The 18,063-nt window shown below is 41.0% G+C and overlaps 2 protein-coding genes across 2 annotated transcripts in view; one reads left to right on the forward strand and one right to left on the reverse strand.

Annotated features, from left to right (window-relative positions):
* Positions 1-10,104, forward strand: part of hmox1a (heme oxygenase 1a) — a 12,798-nt gene extending 2,694 nt beyond the window's left edge. Inside the window, exons 3-5 of the mRNA XM_061885373.1 lie at positions 426-641; positions 9,063-9,335; positions 9,438-10,104. Of these exons, the coding sequence (XP_061741357.1) occupies positions 426-641; positions 9,063-9,335; positions 9,438-9,590 (642 nt within the window). The 3' untranslated portion in view covers positions 9,591-10,104. The remainder of the gene's footprint in view (positions 1-425; positions 642-9,062; positions 9,336-9,437) is intronic.
* A 4,893-nt stretch (positions 10,105-14,997) lies between these two features.
* The window catches only part of mcm5 (minichromosome maintenance complex component 5), a 41,347-nt gene continuing 38,281 nt past the window's right edge, over positions 14,998-18,063 (reverse strand). The window contains exons 15-16 of the mRNA XM_061885378.1: positions 16,272-16,399; positions 14,998-15,310 (exon numbers count right to left, since the gene is read on the reverse strand). Coding sequence (XP_061741362.1) covers positions 15,209-15,310; positions 16,272-16,399 — 230 coding nt within the window. The 3' untranslated portion in view covers positions 14,998-15,208. The remainder of the gene's footprint in view (positions 15,311-16,271; positions 16,400-18,063) is intronic.

Genomic DNA, 18,063 nt, shown 5'->3' on the forward strand with positions numbered 1-18,063 from the left:
AGTGGTTGTTTTTCTGCCATCTTATTTGTCCAGCTTCCATACTCTTTTTTAAACACTTTACAAGAAATACATTGGCGGCAAACTCTGTGGCTTGCTTGCTTGTTTGTTTAGGCTAGCTTTCGGGACTCTTATTTTGTTAGCGCAAGTAGGATGAAGCAGCACTTTTATTGTGAAGACAGGAACTGTGCGGTCAGTCTTTAGGCTTTTGACGGGAGGTACAGTTGAAATAAAAAGTGTTTCTCTCCTTCCTGTCGGTCGTTTTTTCTTAAGAATGTCAATCAAATGACAAAAGTGACGTCTTAGTGAAGATTTATGATCGCTAATTCTTAGGTCTATTTTTTTAATGCCTGGACTGACACACCCTCCACCATCGACCTTAGAGGCACCCCTGGACTAATCATTACTGCACTTCCTGCCCTTGTCAGCTCCTGCTGTGCTCCCTCTACGAGATCTACAAGGTGCTGGAAGAGGAACTGGATAAGAATTGCGCCCACCCGGCGATCGCACCGATATACTTCCCTCAGGAGCTGGACCGCCTGGAGAGTTTGGAGAGCGACATGGAGCACTTTTTTGGCCCCGACTGGCGAGGGAAGGTGGTGGTTCCTGCGGCCACGCACGTCTACACTCAGAGGCTGCGGCAGGCGAGTGCAATGATGTCACCACAAACACACTCAACTTGGCAGCTTCATTGGTTCTGTGACCAGGCTCTCAACTCAAAGCACTTGTGTCTCAAATCAACTTCACTTCAATTCCAATCCATTTAGAATGTGCACTTTTGACTGGTAAACATGCCGTTTGGAAAGAAAAGCACACTTTGAGATAATAATAGTTGTATAAGACAAGGGTGACCAATCTGCGGCCCGCGGCTCATTTTTAAAATGCTGCTACCAAAAAAAAAACAAAAAAAACATGAAATGATTGGAAACTCAACACAGCCATGACATTATGTTCTTTACAAGTGTATGTACACTTTTGACCACGACTGTATATATCAGGGGTCGGCAACCTTTACCACTCAAAGAGACATTTTGACCCGTTTCACAAAGTAAAGAAAACAATGGGAGCCACATAACTCTTTTGAAATTTATAATGAAATAATACTGCCTAGAGGTTTTTTTTTCTTTGTGCTATGTATAAACCAGGGGTCTCAGACAATATGAAATTATTATGTTAGTGCGGCCCGCGAGTTTTACATGAATGCCGCTTGACAGCGTCACACCTGCCAACCCTCCCAGTTTTCCCGGGAGACTCCCGATTTACAGAGTAATTATTCTCTCGAATGTACGCTGGTGTTCATCCAATGAACTATAATAAGGGCGTACAATGATGGCACTACCACTAGCGCCCTCTGCAGCTTGTACAAATAGCTTGCCAACCCAAAGAATTGTTTGACGAGGCTATTGCAGACACACGTAAGAGACTGCAAGGCATCCTTTTTCAACAGCCATACAGGTCACACTGAGGGTGGCCGTTTAAACAACTTTAGCACTCTTACTAATATGCGCCACACTGTGAACCCACACCTAACAAGAAGGACAAACACATTTCAGGAGAACATCCGCACTATAACACAACATAAACATGACAGAACAAATACCCAGAATCCCATGTATTCCTGAATATTTCTGGCTACATTATATACCCAGCTACCACCAAAGCACCCCCCCCCCCCCCACACACACACACACCCCTCCGTGCGTCGGTTGAGGTGGGCAGGGTGAATATTGTAGCCTGAAATAGTCAGGGATACATGGGATTCTGGGTATTTGTTCTGTCGTGTTTATGTTGTGTTATAGTGCGGATGTTTGGTGTGTGTTCACAGTGTGGCGCATATTAGTAAGAATGTTGAAGTTGTTCATATCACAACCCTCAGTGTGACCTGTATGGCTGTTGAGCAAGTATGCCTTGCAGTAGCATATGCTTTCAGATAGAGGTCGCATTCAAAATGTGACCGGCCGGCCGGCACGCAGATAGAGTGGTAAAAATCCTGGCGCGGTAACATGTGGAAAAGGTGTTCGAGGAGTTGTCATCACAGCACGTCCTCAAAGTTGATGTCTGGGTGAAAATCGAAAAATGTTTACCCGGGAGATTTTTGATAGAGACACTGAAATTTGGAAATTTACCAGACTTCTCCGGGCAGTCGGCAAGTATGCGGCTGAGCCACATCAGAGTGGTCAAAGAACGTCTCCGGAACCGCGAGTTGCCGACCCCTGGTATAAATTTATGTATTATCTTATTTTAACACTTTTATGAGTGGGGCCCTTTTAAAATGCTACTAAAAAAACATAAAAAATAATTAAAAGAGCAAACAGGTAAAATAAGAAAATGTTTAATATTTGACTTTAATAAAATTAAGTAAACTGTAAAAAAAATAATTATTTAACTTAAATAAATTTCGGTATGAATTATTGGCCTATTAAAGGCTCTGATTACTTCACATGAAATATTCCACTTTTAAATATTTTTGAGGAAAATATTGCTTTTTTTGTGCGTTTGCCAAATAAATAAAACTAGGTTTTCTTTAAGATAAAGGCCATAAAACACAAGAAAACAAAGAATTATGAAAACGTATAAATGACAGATAGATCTGAAGTTAATTTACGGATTTAAGTGTTGAAAGTAAAAATAGTATATATTGATGAATTGTCACATTTTTAAGACTTTTATGAGTAGGGCCCTTTTAAAATGCTACTAAAAAACATACAAATAAAATTAAAGAGCAAACAGGTGTAATAAGAAAATGTTTCATATTTGACTTTAATAAAATTAAGTAAACTGTAAAATAAGATATTAAAATTGAATACATTTTGGGAGAAATTATTGGCCTATTAAAGGCTCTGATTACTTCACATGAAAATTCTACTTTGAAAAAGTTTTGTCGGAAAATATGGCATTTTTTGTGTGTTTGCCAAATAAATAAAACAAGGTTTTATTTGACAAAAAGGCCATAACACATTAGAAAACAAAAAATTATGAACACTTGTAAATGACAGATATATCTGAAGTTGATTTAGAGATTTAAGTGTTGTAAAATTAATATACCTTAATGTATTATTTAATTTTTAACACTTTTTATGATACGGCCCTTTTAAAATGCTACTAAAAAACAAACATGAAATAAAAGAGCAAACAGGTGTAATGAGAAAATCTTGCAGATTTGACTCTAGTAAAATAAACTGTTAAAAAAAAAATATTTAAATTAAATTAATGTTGGTATGAATTATTGGCTTATTAAAGGCTCTGATTACTTCGCAGGTAATATTCCACTTTGAAATATTTTTGGGGGACATTATTGCATTTTTTGTGTGCCATATAAATAAAACTAGGATTTCTTTGAGATAAAGGCCATAAAACATTAGAAAACAAAGAATTATGAAACGTATAAATGACAGATAGATCCAAAGGTAATCTACAGATTTAGGTGTTGAAAGTAAAAATAGTATATATTGATTACTTGTCACATTTTTAAGACTTTTATGAGTGGGGCCCTTTTAAAATGCTACTAAAAAAAACATAAAAATGAAATTAAAGAGCAAACAGGTATAATAAAAAAAAAAAGTTTCATATTTGACTTTAATATCATTGGGTAAACTGTAAAAATAACTTAAATTAAATACATTTCGGGATAACTTATTGGCCCATTAAAGGCTCTGATAACTTTACATGAAATATTCCATTTTGAAATATTTTTTGAGGGAAAATATTGCATTTTCTGTGTGTTTGCCAAATAAATAAAACAATTATTTATTTGATATTGAGGGCATAAAACATAGGAAATCAAAGAAATATCAAAACATGTATATGACAGATAGATCTGAGGTTGGACTACGGATTTAAGTGTTATAAGTAAAAATAATACAGTCGTGGTCAAAAGTTTACATACACATGTGAAGAACATAATGTCATGGCTGTCTTGAGTTTCCAATCATTGCTACAACTCTTATTTTTTTGTGATAGAGTGATTGGAGCACATACTTGTTGGTCACAAAAAACATTCTGTAACGATCTGTCACTTACTTTCTGATAGTTTTTCGTGTTTTGTACTTTATTTCCTGTTCAGTGCTCTTATTTTGTCATACTTCCTGTTTACTCCGCTGAGCACTGTTTTTGTCACACTCGCCGTTGATTGGCAGCGGTCCTCAGCTGCTGTCAATCAACATAGGTCTATTTATGTTTCACTCGAGTTCTCCTCAGTGCTCGAAGTTAAACCTATGTTGGGAACATCTCCATGCAAGACTGCTTTCTGTTTATATCTTTTACTTTGATGAAATTAAAATCATCTTACCTGCTTTCTGCTCTCCTGGATTTTTGCATACTTGAGGTCACACAACTGCAGCCATGCGACATCCCAACAGTAACTTCGAGCCAGAAAATTGTGACCTCGCGAGAATCCCTGTCGGCAATCCTCAGCCGACGTTCTGGACCGCACAATTCCTGGAGGACTTGAAGGCCAGGTTTGTGCGGTCCCAGCCTACAGACGCGGACCCTCTCCCCGCGGCAACGCCACCGGCTTCGGCTCTCCGACCGGCGCGTCCCCCGCCGCCATCTTTCCTCTCGGCTCAACGGCTGGCTACGGCTCTCCGACCAGCACGTCCGCTACTTCCTGCATGCCTCGCGGCTCCCGCGGCAACGCTACCGGCTACGGCTCTCCGACCGGCGCGTCCTCCGCCGCCATCCTTCCTCTCGGCAACGCTGCCGGCTACGGCTCACCGACCGGCGCGCCCGCCTCCTCCTTCACGTCTCGCGGCTCCTGCGGCTCCGTCGCCGACTGCGGCTCTCCGACCGGCACGTCCGCCGCCGCCATCCTTACCGTCGTCTGCTGAGCTGCTTCTCCCTGCTCCTACGCAGCTTCCAGCGGCTGCTCCCCGGCTGCTCTTTTTGCCAGCTCCCGCTCTCTTTTTTGGTTCGCCGAGAGCTCCAGTGGAGCCCACAGTGAGGTCGCTTTTGTCCTCCTGCTGGGACTCGGCACGGGACGTGTCTTCGTCCCTCCTCCTGGTCCCCTCCCGCCCGTCCCTGGTTTTCGCACCGGGGGACTCCGACGAGCAGGCACGTTTTCCCGCATGTGTGAACGGTGTCTGGCAGCCACCTAGTGGAGGGGGGCCCACTATACACTGCGGTGCAGCCAGGCACACACCGCTGTCATCCCCGCCAGCGTCTCCTTCCACGGAGACATCTACGTCCCTGGCGGGCTTTCGCCTAGCCCCAACGCCGGCTCCACGCCGAGCCCCAACGCCGGCTCCACGCCGAGCCCCAACGCCGGCTCCACGCCGAGCTCCAACGCCGGCACTACGCACGGTTCCAACGCCGCCAAGAGCAGCACCACGCCGGGCTTCGTCACCGCCGGCATCCGCTATTCCTCGGCCAGCATTCGCTGCTCCTCGCCCGGCGTCATCTGCCGCTTTCACGCCGCCGATGACATCTGCAACAATCACGCCTCCGATGACGTCTGCCGCTTTCACGCCGCCGATGACGTCTGCCGCTTTCACGCCGCCGATGACGTCTGCCGCTTTCACGCCGCCGATGACGTCTGCCGCTTTCACGCCGCCGATGACGTCTGCCGCTTTCACGCCGCCGATGACGTCTGCCGCTTTCACGCCGGCACCAACATCGGCTCCTCAGCCGCCTCCTGCAGAGGTATCTGTTTTGGCTGCAGCCCCCGCCGCTTTGTCTGCTGTCTCCGGGCCTGCTTCAGCGCGCCCGCCTCCACGTCAGCCGCGGATGTGGCCGTGCCCTGGGCGTCCTCCTCGCGGGATGCACTCGTCTCTTTTTCGGCCAATGATGTGGCTGTTCCGTGGCCGCCCGCCCCGCCAGTTCCAGCGGCGCTCTACGCGCCGTCGCCACCTGACTTTCCCTCGCTGGCTGCGGGGACACGAGGTTTGGCGACCTTCCACCAAATCCTCCTTCCATCCTCCCTTGCTTTGTGGACATTTTTTTCCATTTTTCTTTTCCAGGGAACATCTGGTATCTGTTCCTTGAGGGGGAGGTCCTGTAACGATCTGTCACTTACTTTCTGATAGTTTTTCGTGTTTTGTACTTTATTTCCTGTTCAGTGCTCTTATTTTGTCATACTTCCTGTTTACTCCGCTGAGCACTGTTTTTGTCACACTCGCCGTTGATTGGCAGCGGTCCTCAGCTGCTGTCAATCAACATAGGTCTATTTATGTTTCACTCGAGCACTCCTCAGTGCTCGAAGTTAAACCTATGTTGGGAACATCTCCATGCAAGACTGCTTTCTGTTTATATCTTTTACTTTGATGAAATTAAAATCATCTTACCTGCTTTCTGCTCTCCTGGATTTTTGCATACTTGAGGTCACACAACTGCAGCCATGCGACATCCCAACACATTCATGAAGTTTGGTTATTTTATGAATTTGTTATGGGTCTACTGAAAATGTGAGCAAATCTGCTGGGTCACTGTTTGGCCACAATACTCAGCAGTCTGCTTGGTATTTAATGCCAGGAACATCAATCCTACCGCCAAGCATGGTGGTGGTAGTATTATGCTCTGGGCCTGTTTTGTTGCCAAGGGAACTGGTGCTTTACAGAGAGTAAATGGGACAATGAAAAAGGAGGATTACCTCCAAATTCTTGAGGACAACCTAAAATCATCAGTTCTTGGGCTCAGTTGGGTGTTTCAACAGGACAATGACCCCAAACACACATCAAAAGTGGTAAAAGAATGGCTCAATCAGGCTAGAATTAAGGTCTTAGAAAGGACTTCCCAAAGTCCTGACTTAAACGTGTGGACAATGCTGAAGAAACAAGTGCATGTCAGAAAACCAACACATTAAGCTGAACTGCACCAATTGTGTCAAGAGGAGTGGTCAAAAATTCAAGCAGAAGCTTGTAGATGGCTACCAAAAGCGCCTTATTGCAGTGAAACTTGCCAAGGGACATGTAAGGAAATATTAACATTGCTGTATGTATACTTTTGATCCAGCAGATTTGCTCACATTTTCAGTAGACCCATAATACATTCATAAAAGAACCAAACTTCATGAATGTTTTTTGTGACAAACAAGTATGTGCTCCAATCACTCTATCACAAAAAATTAAGAGTTGTAGAAATGATTGGAAACTCAAGACAGCCATGACATTATGTTCTTTACAAGTGTATGTAAACTTTTGTATATATTAATGTATTATCTGTTTTTAACACCTTTATTAGTGGGGCCCTTTTAAAATGCCACTAAAAAACATAAAAAGGAAGTAAAAAAGCAAACACGTGTCATGAGAAAATGTTGCAGATTTGACTCTAATAACAGAGAGCTGCCATGCAAGCAGTTTTGTTTACTTAAAAATAATACTTAAATAAATTGAGTGTTGTTAAAAGAAAAGGTGATGTAACACAGTAGTGAACATGCCCTTTCCCAACTACTTTGGCACGTGTTGCAACCATGAAATTGTAAGTTATTATTTGCAAAAAAAAGAAGAAGTTTATGAGTTTGAACATCAAATATGTTCTCTTTTTAGCATATTCAACTGAATATGGGTTTAAAATTATTTGCAAATCATTGTATTCTGTTTATAATTACATCTAACACAATTTCCCAACTCATATGAAAACAGTGGTTGTGTGTGTGTGTGCGTATATATATATATATATATATATATATATTAGAGATGCGGGGTTTGCGGTCATGGGACTCCACGGATGAGACCGCAAACCGCGGGTCGGGGGGTTGACATGACGAACAAATTGATTTTAATTCGATTCGGGCAGGTGGCGGTTGAACCATCCGGAAATATTTGATATACATGGTTTTGGGATCGGTATCCTTTGTCATTCAAAGAGCCATTTAAGACCTGTGTCATAAAGTGAAGAAGACAATATTATTCTCTTGAATGACTGCCGGCAGTCACCCAGCTAATAAGTATTAGTGCGTGCTATGAAGCCATTGGCTATGTCGTCTTCTACAACATGTATGATCTGCTTGTCAGTCCAGCATCATGTTGCGTGTGGCACACGACTGCAAGGCATACAGGGTGACACAGAGTACACTAATGGTTGTGATATAAACAATTTTAACACTCTTAGTAATATGCGCCACGCTGTGAAGCCACACCAATTAAGAACGGCAAACACATTTCGGGAGAACATCCTCACGGTAACACAACATAAACGCAATCCTTTGTATTCATGACACATCCTGACTTTTTTATACACCCCGCTAGCAACCCCCCCCCCACGCGTCGGTAAGGTTTGGGGGCGCGGGGGGTGTAAAATATATTCAGGAAGTGTCACAGATACAAAGAATTCTGGGTATTTGTTGTGTTGCGTTTATGTTGTGTTACTGTGAGGATTTTCTCCCGAAATGTGTTTGTCAATCTTGTATTGTCTGGATTCACAGCGTGGCGCATATTAGTAAGTGTTAAAGTTGTTTATATCACAACCATCAGTGTACTCTGTGTCACCCAGTATGCCTTTCAATCTCATACGTGAAGCTGCACACAACATGTTGCCGGACCAACTATCGGTTCGTACATGTTGTTGAAGGTGTCAAAGCCACTGGCTTCGCAGCACGCCCATATTATTGTAATCAGGATGAACGCAATTGGATAGTAGCATCAACGTTAGCGGCTCCAATTGTCTTCATTACTCTGTGAAACAGGTTTAAATAGCTCTGTGAGTGGTAAAGGTGGCCGACCTCTGATGTAATTCAGCGGGCGGTTGGCGGGCGGGTACGATCCTGATAAAATGTTGGTTCGGGTGGACGGCGGGCGGATGACAACCTTGAATGAATACAGAATCGTTTTGAATCGGAAAAATATCGTTTTTGAATCGAGAATCGAATCGAAAAAATCGATATCGAATCGTGACCCCAAGAATCGATATTGAATCGAATTGTGGGACAGCCCTAATATATATATATATATATATATATATATATATATATATATATATATATATATATATATATATATATATATATATATATATATATATATATATATATATACACACCCCGCCCCCCACCTCAACCCCATACAGCACCCACATACCAACTGGAACTGGTGGAAACAAACAGAAAGAGTAAGATGTACTAATTGATTTTGCAGGTTGGTAAAGAGAATCCAAAGCTGCTGGTGGCCCACGCTTACACCCGGTACCTGGGAGATCTGTCGGGGGGCCAGGTGTTGGGGAAAATTACCCAGAAATCCCTTGGGCTGTCGGGCAAAAAAGGGCTCTCGTTTTTTTCCTTCCCCGGCGTGAGCAGCCCCAACCGCTTCAAGCAGCTGTACAGGAGCCGCATGAACAGCATTGACCTGAGCCCGGAGGAGAGGGAGGCCGTGCTGGAGGAGGCGGTCGCCGCCTTCGACTTCAACACTCAGGTGACCATTTCCCTTTTTCCTGTTCGCTGTGCGTTCAGTTGGACTTTTAAAAGAGGAAACGGATGATTGAGGAAAATATGCTGACATTTGGTTTCCCTTTAGGTTTTTGATGACTTGCAGAAGCTTTTGGGTGTCGCAACGGAACAAGCGAAGATCGACAAGGCCAGTTTAGCGTCGTTTCCCAGCATGCAATTCACCATGGGACTGTGCTTCATACTAATGGTGACTGCGGGAATGGTCCTTGGTACCTGGTAGTACACTGCAAAAAACTGAAATCTAAGTAAGATGAAATATCTCAAGTAAGGGTGATATTTGCTTACGTTCTGTCCAAGATCATTCTTCTCACTAAGTAGTGTTTTACTTGTTTTAAGGGTTTTGGTCCTAAATGATCTCAGTAAGATAGTACAGCTTGTAGCTGAGACTTTATGAACTATATTGTAGGCTGACCATGCTGTGAAATCCCAAAAAGGCCGGGACTAGGTGAAAATTTGCCAATGATACTCGAACTTGCTTTATAAATAATATATTTATTGAAATAAAGCATTTTTTTCCTCCTCTGTTGACAGCAGTGTTGGCGCTAGGAATTTTCAAAATGGGGTCCCATGGACCCCATCAATTCATAAAAATGGGGTCCCACAGAAACATTTTTGGGGTCCCGCTTTTTTTGTAAGTGTTTTGAAAACAAATGATAAATGTATCTCACTTTCTATGTTGTGTTTTGGAAAAAGGTTCTCAGAAACGTTGCTTAATTCATTAAAAATAAAACAAATTTGTATGCATATGTAAATGTATTCAGCTAGAAACATTCAATCACTTTCTTTCCTTCATGGATCTAAACCAGGGGTCTCAAACTCAATTCACCTGGGGGCCACCGGATGCAAAGTCTGGGTGAGGCTGGGCCGCGAGAAAAGATTTCTTAAAAAAATGTTGCATACTCCTCAGCATGTCTAGTTGTATAATAACGTTTCAAATTGTATTCCTTCTCTGTGCAAATAAGACACGTCTGGGTGCTCCTGTGCTCAACAAAAAAATATTGCATCTCCCACTTTTCCTGGAATTTGCTCATCACTAACCTTTCTCTTCACTGCAGGCTTTAAAAAAGACATGTTTGGGGTTGTGGAATATATTTGTATTTAGCCGACGCACGGAGAATAATATTATTTCCACAATGTGTGTCGTTCCGCTTTTCCTCCCAACAGCAACACGGCAGTCGGCGGATAATAGCCGGGAAAGCACCGGTGTAGCGAACGCAAAAAAGTGACAGGTCCCGGAGTGTTATGCGGCGTCATATAGAAATATATGTAGTGTTCATCGTGTGAGGCAATGCAAATTAAACAATAGAAAAAAACAAATAACGGTTTGAATTGGTCCAGGTTATCTGGGACTGTTATTACTGACGGACAGGTGTCGAGGTGTGACTGCAGCCAGGCACGTAAGAAAACCCTCGTTTCAATGACAACGTCTCTGTCGCTTTCACTCTTTTGCCGCTTTTCCACTAATGCAGGTGTAGGCAACCCAGAACGTTGAAAGAGCAATTTTGGACCCAAATAACAAAACGCTGTCAAGCGCCATTCATACAAAACCTGCGGGCCGCATTAACATTAAACTTTCATATTAAGGTGGGGGCCGCAAAATAACGCCCCACGGGTCGCAATTGGCCCTTGATTTAAACTTTACCGCTCCCGGTAGTTTTTTTCTATGTTTTTATTTAATAATTTTTAGGTGTATTTATTTCAGTATAAAAGTGCAAAAAGTGTTTTGCTTGGGTCATAAAATGATGATAATGGTGTGCCAGGGCATACATACATTTTATATTTAATGTTTAAATCTCTGGAGTCTACATCAACTTCAGCTCTATCCCTTATTTCAAAATGTTTTATTTCTTTTACGCCCTTTTTTGTCAACTAAAACTGTTTTTTATGGCAAACACACACAAAATGCAAAATCTTCCACCAAAATTGATTTTCAAAGTGGAATATTTTATGTGTATGTATATATATATATATATATATATATATATATATATATATATATATATATACACATACATGCACACACACATATATATAAGACACACACATAAATATATACACACACACACATACATACATATATATACACACATACATACACACAAATATATATATACACATTTACACATATTTATATATTCACATATATATATACACACACACATATATATAAAATATCTTATATACACAAATACATATATGTACACACTTATATACATACATATATACACACACACATATATACACACACACATATATATATACACACACATATATATACATATATATATACACATATATATCGATCTTAGCGCTGCTTTCGATACCGTCGATCATAATATTTTATTAGAACGTATCAAAACACGAATTGGTATGTCAGACTTAGCCCTGTCTTGGTTTAACTCTTATCTTACTGATAGGATGCAGTGCGTCTCCCATAACAATGTGACCTCGGACTACGTTAAGGTAACGTGTGGAGTTCCCCAGGGTTCGGTCCTTGGCCCTGCACTCTTCAGCATCTACATGCTGCCGCTAGGTGACATCATACGCAAATACGGTGTTAGCTTTCACTGTTATGCTGATGACACCCAACTCTACATGCCCCTAAAGCTGACCAACACAACGGATTGTAGTCAGCTGGAGGCGTGTCTTAATGAAATCAAACAATGGATGTCCGCTAACTTTTTGCAACTCAACGCCAAAAAAACGGAAATGCTGATTATCGGTCCTGCTAGACACCGACCTCTATTTAATAATACAACTTTAACATTTGACAACCAAACAATTAAACAAGGCGACTCGGTAAAGAATCTGGGTGTTATCTTTGACCCAACTCTCTCCTTTGAGTCACACATTAAAAGCGTTACTAAAACGGCCTTCTTTCATCTCCGTAATATCGCTAAAATTCGCTCCATTCTGTCCACTAAAGACGCTGAGATCATTATCCATGCGTTTGTTACGTCTCGTCTCGATTACTGTAACGTATTATTTTCGGGTCTCCCCATGTCTAGCATTAAAAGATTACAATTGGTACAAAATGCGGCTGCTAGACTTTTGACAAGAACAAGAAAGTTTGATCACATTACGCCTGTACTGGCTCACCTGCACTGGCTTCCTGTGCACTTAAGATGTGACTTTAAGGTTTTACTACTTACGTATAAAATACTACACGGTCAAGCTCCATCCTAACTTGCCGATTGTATTGTACCATATGTCCCGGCAAGAAATCTGCGTTCAAAGGACTCCGGCTTATTAGTGATTCCCAAAGCCCAAAAAAAGTCTGTGGGCAAAAGAGCGTTTTCATTACGGGCTCCAGTACTCTGGAATGCCCTCCCGGTAAAAGTTCGAGATGCCACCTCAGTAGACGCATTTAAGTCTCACCTTAAAACTCATTTGTATACTCTAGCCTTTAAATAGACTCCCTTTTTAGACCAGTTGATCTGCCGTTTCTTTACTTTTTCTCCTATGTCCCACTCTCCCTTGTGGAGGGGGTCCGGTCCGATCCGGTGGCCATGTACTGCTCGCCTGTGTATCGGCTGAGGACATCTCTGCGCTGCTGATCCGCCTCCGCTTGGGATGTTTTCCTGCTGGCTCCGCTGTGAACGGGACTCTCGCTGCTGTGTTGGATCCGCTTTGGACTGGACTCTTGCGACTGTGTTGGATCCATTATGGATCGAACTTTCACAGTATCATGTTAGACCCGCTCGACATCCATTGCTTTCCTCCTCTCCAAGGTTCTCCTAGTCATCGGTGACACCGACGTCCCACTAGGTGTGAGTTTTCCTTGCCCTTATGTGGGCCTACCGAGTATGTCGTAGTGGTTTGTGCAGCCCTTTGAGACACTAGTGATTCAGGGCTATATAAGTAAACATTGATTGATTGATATATATATATATATATATATATATATATATACATATATATACATACATATATATATCAATCAATATATACATATACACTTATATACATACATACACACCCATATACATTAATGTACACACCGTATATATATACACACATACATACGTATATATATATATGTTTCAATCTATATATATATATACACACTTGTATGCATACATATATACACATATATACGTACATATATATACATACATATTCATACGCACACACACACATATATATAAACTCACAAATATATACACACACATACATACACACACATATACATAGAGTATAAACACACACACATACATATATATATATACACACATACATACATACATACACACATATATATATACATGTACACATATTTATATATTCACATATATATACACACACACACACATATATATAAAATATCTTATATACACACAAATACATATATGTACATACATATACACACACACACACACACACACACACACACACACACACACACACACACATATATCCATCCATTTTCTACAGCTTATTCCCTTTTGGGGTCGAGGGAGGCGCTGGCGCCTATCTCAGCTACAATCGGGCGGAAGGCGGGGTATATATATACACATATATATGTATCAATCTATATATATATATATGTATATATATATATATATATATACATACATATATATATATATATCAATATATACATATACACTTATATACATACATACATACACACACATATACATTCATGTACACACATACAGTATATATATATACACACACACACACACTTGTATACATACATATATACACATATATATATATACACACACACACACACACGCACACACACACACACACACACACACACACACGCACACACACGCACACACACACACACACACACACACACACACGTAAGAGAACGAAGTCTTGTAGCTAGTGCCAAAAAAGATTGTTTGTGCCAAGCTTGTATATTAAATAGACATTTATACTGAATATTTTATTAATTTATTTGACAAAACACTCTGCACACATAATTATGTATTAGACTCAACAGCTATGGGCGGATTTTCCAGAAACTTCCAGGAAATGTCCTAAGGAACAAGTGATTCGATTTCTACGTTACTTGACGCTTACATTACAACGCTGAACTCCTGTTTGTATGCTATAGGGGCACGCCTCCACCCACAGAGAGCGTAGATGCCTGACAAGAGGGTTCACTCGGTTTATTTCATTCCGCTATAGAAGAAATGCGCCCAAATGCTGAGGATGAACCATAGAGTGACCCACTTGCAGCTTGTTTGGACGCCACAGACGAACTAAATAAACACGCACAATTTAGATCATCCTTTGATTTTCTGGAAAGGTACAATGGGACAAAATTAAGTAAATAAATCATTCTTTAAATAATTACCTAAATGTGGCATTTAATGTAAAAAAAAAACATTTATTTAAATAGTTGTTTCAATATGTAGTTATCAGTCATTAAATTGTTTTTATAATATCAAGATGTAATCAATTAATTCATGAACACGTGTGGCAGCATCATGAATGTATTATACCTGTCAAAGTCAATCTGTTTGGTTACCTGAAACCTCCACTAGTCTGTGGAACTTTGACCAGAGAAGGAGAGTACCACCGGTCCATATCTCGGTCTGAAAGTGCGGAAATAACTCCTTTAGTAGCACGGAATTCATGAAACAAAAGAAAACCAGCAACACCCGCCATTATCACTGCCAAACGTTTTATTCATGATTTTTTTTTTTTTTACAGGTTACTCACATTTCTCAAAACATATTTTGGTGGTACAAAGCATTGTTTCCATGGCAACAGTCGGACTCTTAACAATTTTAAAGTGTAAAAGAATTCACCGTGAGATTGTTGACTGGCTGAGATGCATGCAGACAAGAAGTATTTACAGCAACAATATTTTCCGGTCTACTTGACTCTGTAGAGGACTTTTCTTTGCATGCGGTGCTGCAGCTCGCCTCTTCTCAACATCAGATGGACCACCTTGTAGATGGCGTGTTCGGGGTATTTCTGCCATGGCAAAACAATAAAAACATGAATAGAAGTCAAAGCAGTTCTGATAGGAGTTAATGCTTACTGTTAATTACAAAAAAAAAAATCTACCACAATTTTTTTTCCCTATGCTTTGAACCCTGTGGCTGACAAAACAGTGCAGTTCACTCATGGATTATTCCTTGCTCATGCCAATGATGCAAATAGTTTTCATTAAACACATGCAAATACACTAAAATTGTGTCATTATTGTGCTCTGGTGCCATCTTTTGGACGAGTTATCTTACTGCAGGTCCTGCTGGGAGTACGCCGACGAGTGTCTCCTGCTGTTTTAAAGATTTGAACCGGAAGTACAAGTGCCGTTCCGTCAATAAATCGCCCTTTGCGTTTCAAAACGTGTTGATTCTTCAATCATTTCTTCAAAGGTAACGTTTGTCAGATTTACAATATAACTAAAACAATTCATACTTACTAAACAGTTCCATGTGTGATGTCTGTAGGAGGGTTTTCATGCATATTTTTACCTGCTATCACAATGTAATCAAGCTCGCCTCGTTAGCATTAGCTAATATGCTAACACGTTTACAAGTGTCTGTGTTAGTATTATTAACTTTTTGTATTGGTTCAGTTTCACAAATTCCTCAGTAAATTCACCAAAACGTCACCGCGGAGGTGTTGAGTCTGTTTAGCTGATTGAGAGCTAGCTTGCGCAGCTTTTGGGCCCATGACGATGACTTCTATTTTGTTTGAGCTGCCGTTTTACTGCCGTGTTACACAGTTTGGAAACAATTTAAGTATGTAAATAAACATTTACAAAATATTTTCTGTGTAAATAAGTCATTACACAAAATGCATCTTATAGTCTGGGGCGGCTAATGTCTGGAAAAAATATTTTTTTCTTCAAAAATTGAGTGGGCGTGGCTTATATACCGGTGCGGAAAATACGGTACATTTTTTCCACGTGGTGCGTTCAAGTCACCTGTTTGCTGAAGTCCTGGATGATGCTATGCTCGGACACCTGGGAACCGATAGCAAAGCGTCTCTTCAGCTGCTTCTCAATGCGGGAGATCATTTCCTGGTCCTCTTGGGAGGTGAAGCCCTCCACACCTGTGCACGGAATGAAATCATAAAGCATTCCCAGGGGATTTAGAGAGAGATGGACATTTTTACGTCACATGAGGTTAGGTCATCTCCACCAATTAAGTGGAATCTATCATTTTTGGATTAACGAACCATAGATCATAGATATATGTTGTGCTCAAAGTGTCCAAACGTTTACCAAAATACAGAAACCCCTTATTCATGTTTACATTTTCGTATGGGGAAACTTCAAAAATCGAGGTTCCACTGTGGGGAGTTCTTAAATGGGAACATTATCACCAGACCTATGTAAGCGTCAATATATACCTCAATGGTGCAGACAAAATACCATATATTTTTTTAACCGATTTCCGAACTCTAAATGGGTGAATTTTGGCGAATCAAACGCCTTTCTGTTTATCGCTCTGGAGGCGATGACGTCAGAATGTGACGTCGCCGAGGTAATACAGCCGCCATTTTCAACACATTGTAAACATTGGGTCTCAGCTCTGTTATTTTCCGTTTTTTCGACTATTTTTTGGAATCTTGGAGACATCATGCCTCGTCGGTGTGTTGTTGGAGGGTGTAACAACACTAACAGGGAGGGATTCAAGTCGCACCGAAGATGCGAAAGGGTCTGCCGCCAGACCCCCATTGAATGTGCTGTAGTGTCTTCACATTTGACCGGCGATGACAGACATGGCACAGAGATGTATGGATAACCTGCAGATGCATTTGCAACGATAAAGTCAACAAAATCACAAAGGTGAGTTTTGTTGATGTTGACTTATGTGCTAATCAGACATATTTAGTCGTGGCGTGACTGCCAGCTAATCGATGCTAACATGCTATTTACCGGCGGTGCTAAAGCAGACATGGTACAGAGATGTATGTATAACCTGCAGATGCATTTACAACTATATTAAGTTTCCTTCCACCCACATTTAATGCGAAAAAAACACCAATTCAATGATTTAAGTTGCTCCAGTGTCACGAGATGCGAAAGTCCTGATCGTTTGGGCCGCACATTTTACCGGCGATGCTAACGCAGCTATTCAGCCATGCTATGGCTATGAATAGCGTCAATAGCTATTTGCTCAATAGCTTCAGTTTCTTCTTCAATACTTTCATACTCCAACCATCCGTTTCAATACATGCGTAATCTGTTGAATCGCTTAAGCCGCTGAAACCCGAATCTGAATCCGAGCTAATGTCGCTATATCTTGCTGTGGTATTCCCAAATGTTTGTTTACATTGGCAGCACTGTATGACGTCACAGGGAAACGGATAGTCGCATCGCAAATAGCGAAAATCAAGCACTTTAAAGCTTTTTTTAGGGATATTCCGAGACCGGTAAAATTTTGAAAAAAAACTTCAAAAATACAACAAGCCACTGGGAACTGATTTTTATTGTTTTCAACCCTTTTGAAATTGTGATAATGTTCCCCTTTAAAATCAGACACTTTTTTGCATGCACTTAATTTTGCCCATCACAATCCTGATGTATGACAAGAACACCTGTTTTCTTTTTGTATGCATTCTAACTTGTAAAGAAAAGTTAGCAAAAGTCAGCTAACAATGAAGGTCAGGGAATTTGCTCTATTCCGCCTACAAAACGCTCTAAAAAACATCCAAAAATCTTCATCAACGTTTTGTTTACACACTGTATGTATGTAATGTAATAACATTCA

Source organism: Nerophis ophidion, linkage group LG23, assembly GCF_033978795.1.
Source record: "Nerophis ophidion isolate RoL-2023_Sa linkage group LG23, RoL_Noph_v1.0, whole genome shotgun sequence".
Taxonomy (NCBI): Eukaryota; Metazoa; Chordata; class Actinopteri; order Syngnathiformes; family Syngnathidae; genus Nerophis; species Nerophis ophidion.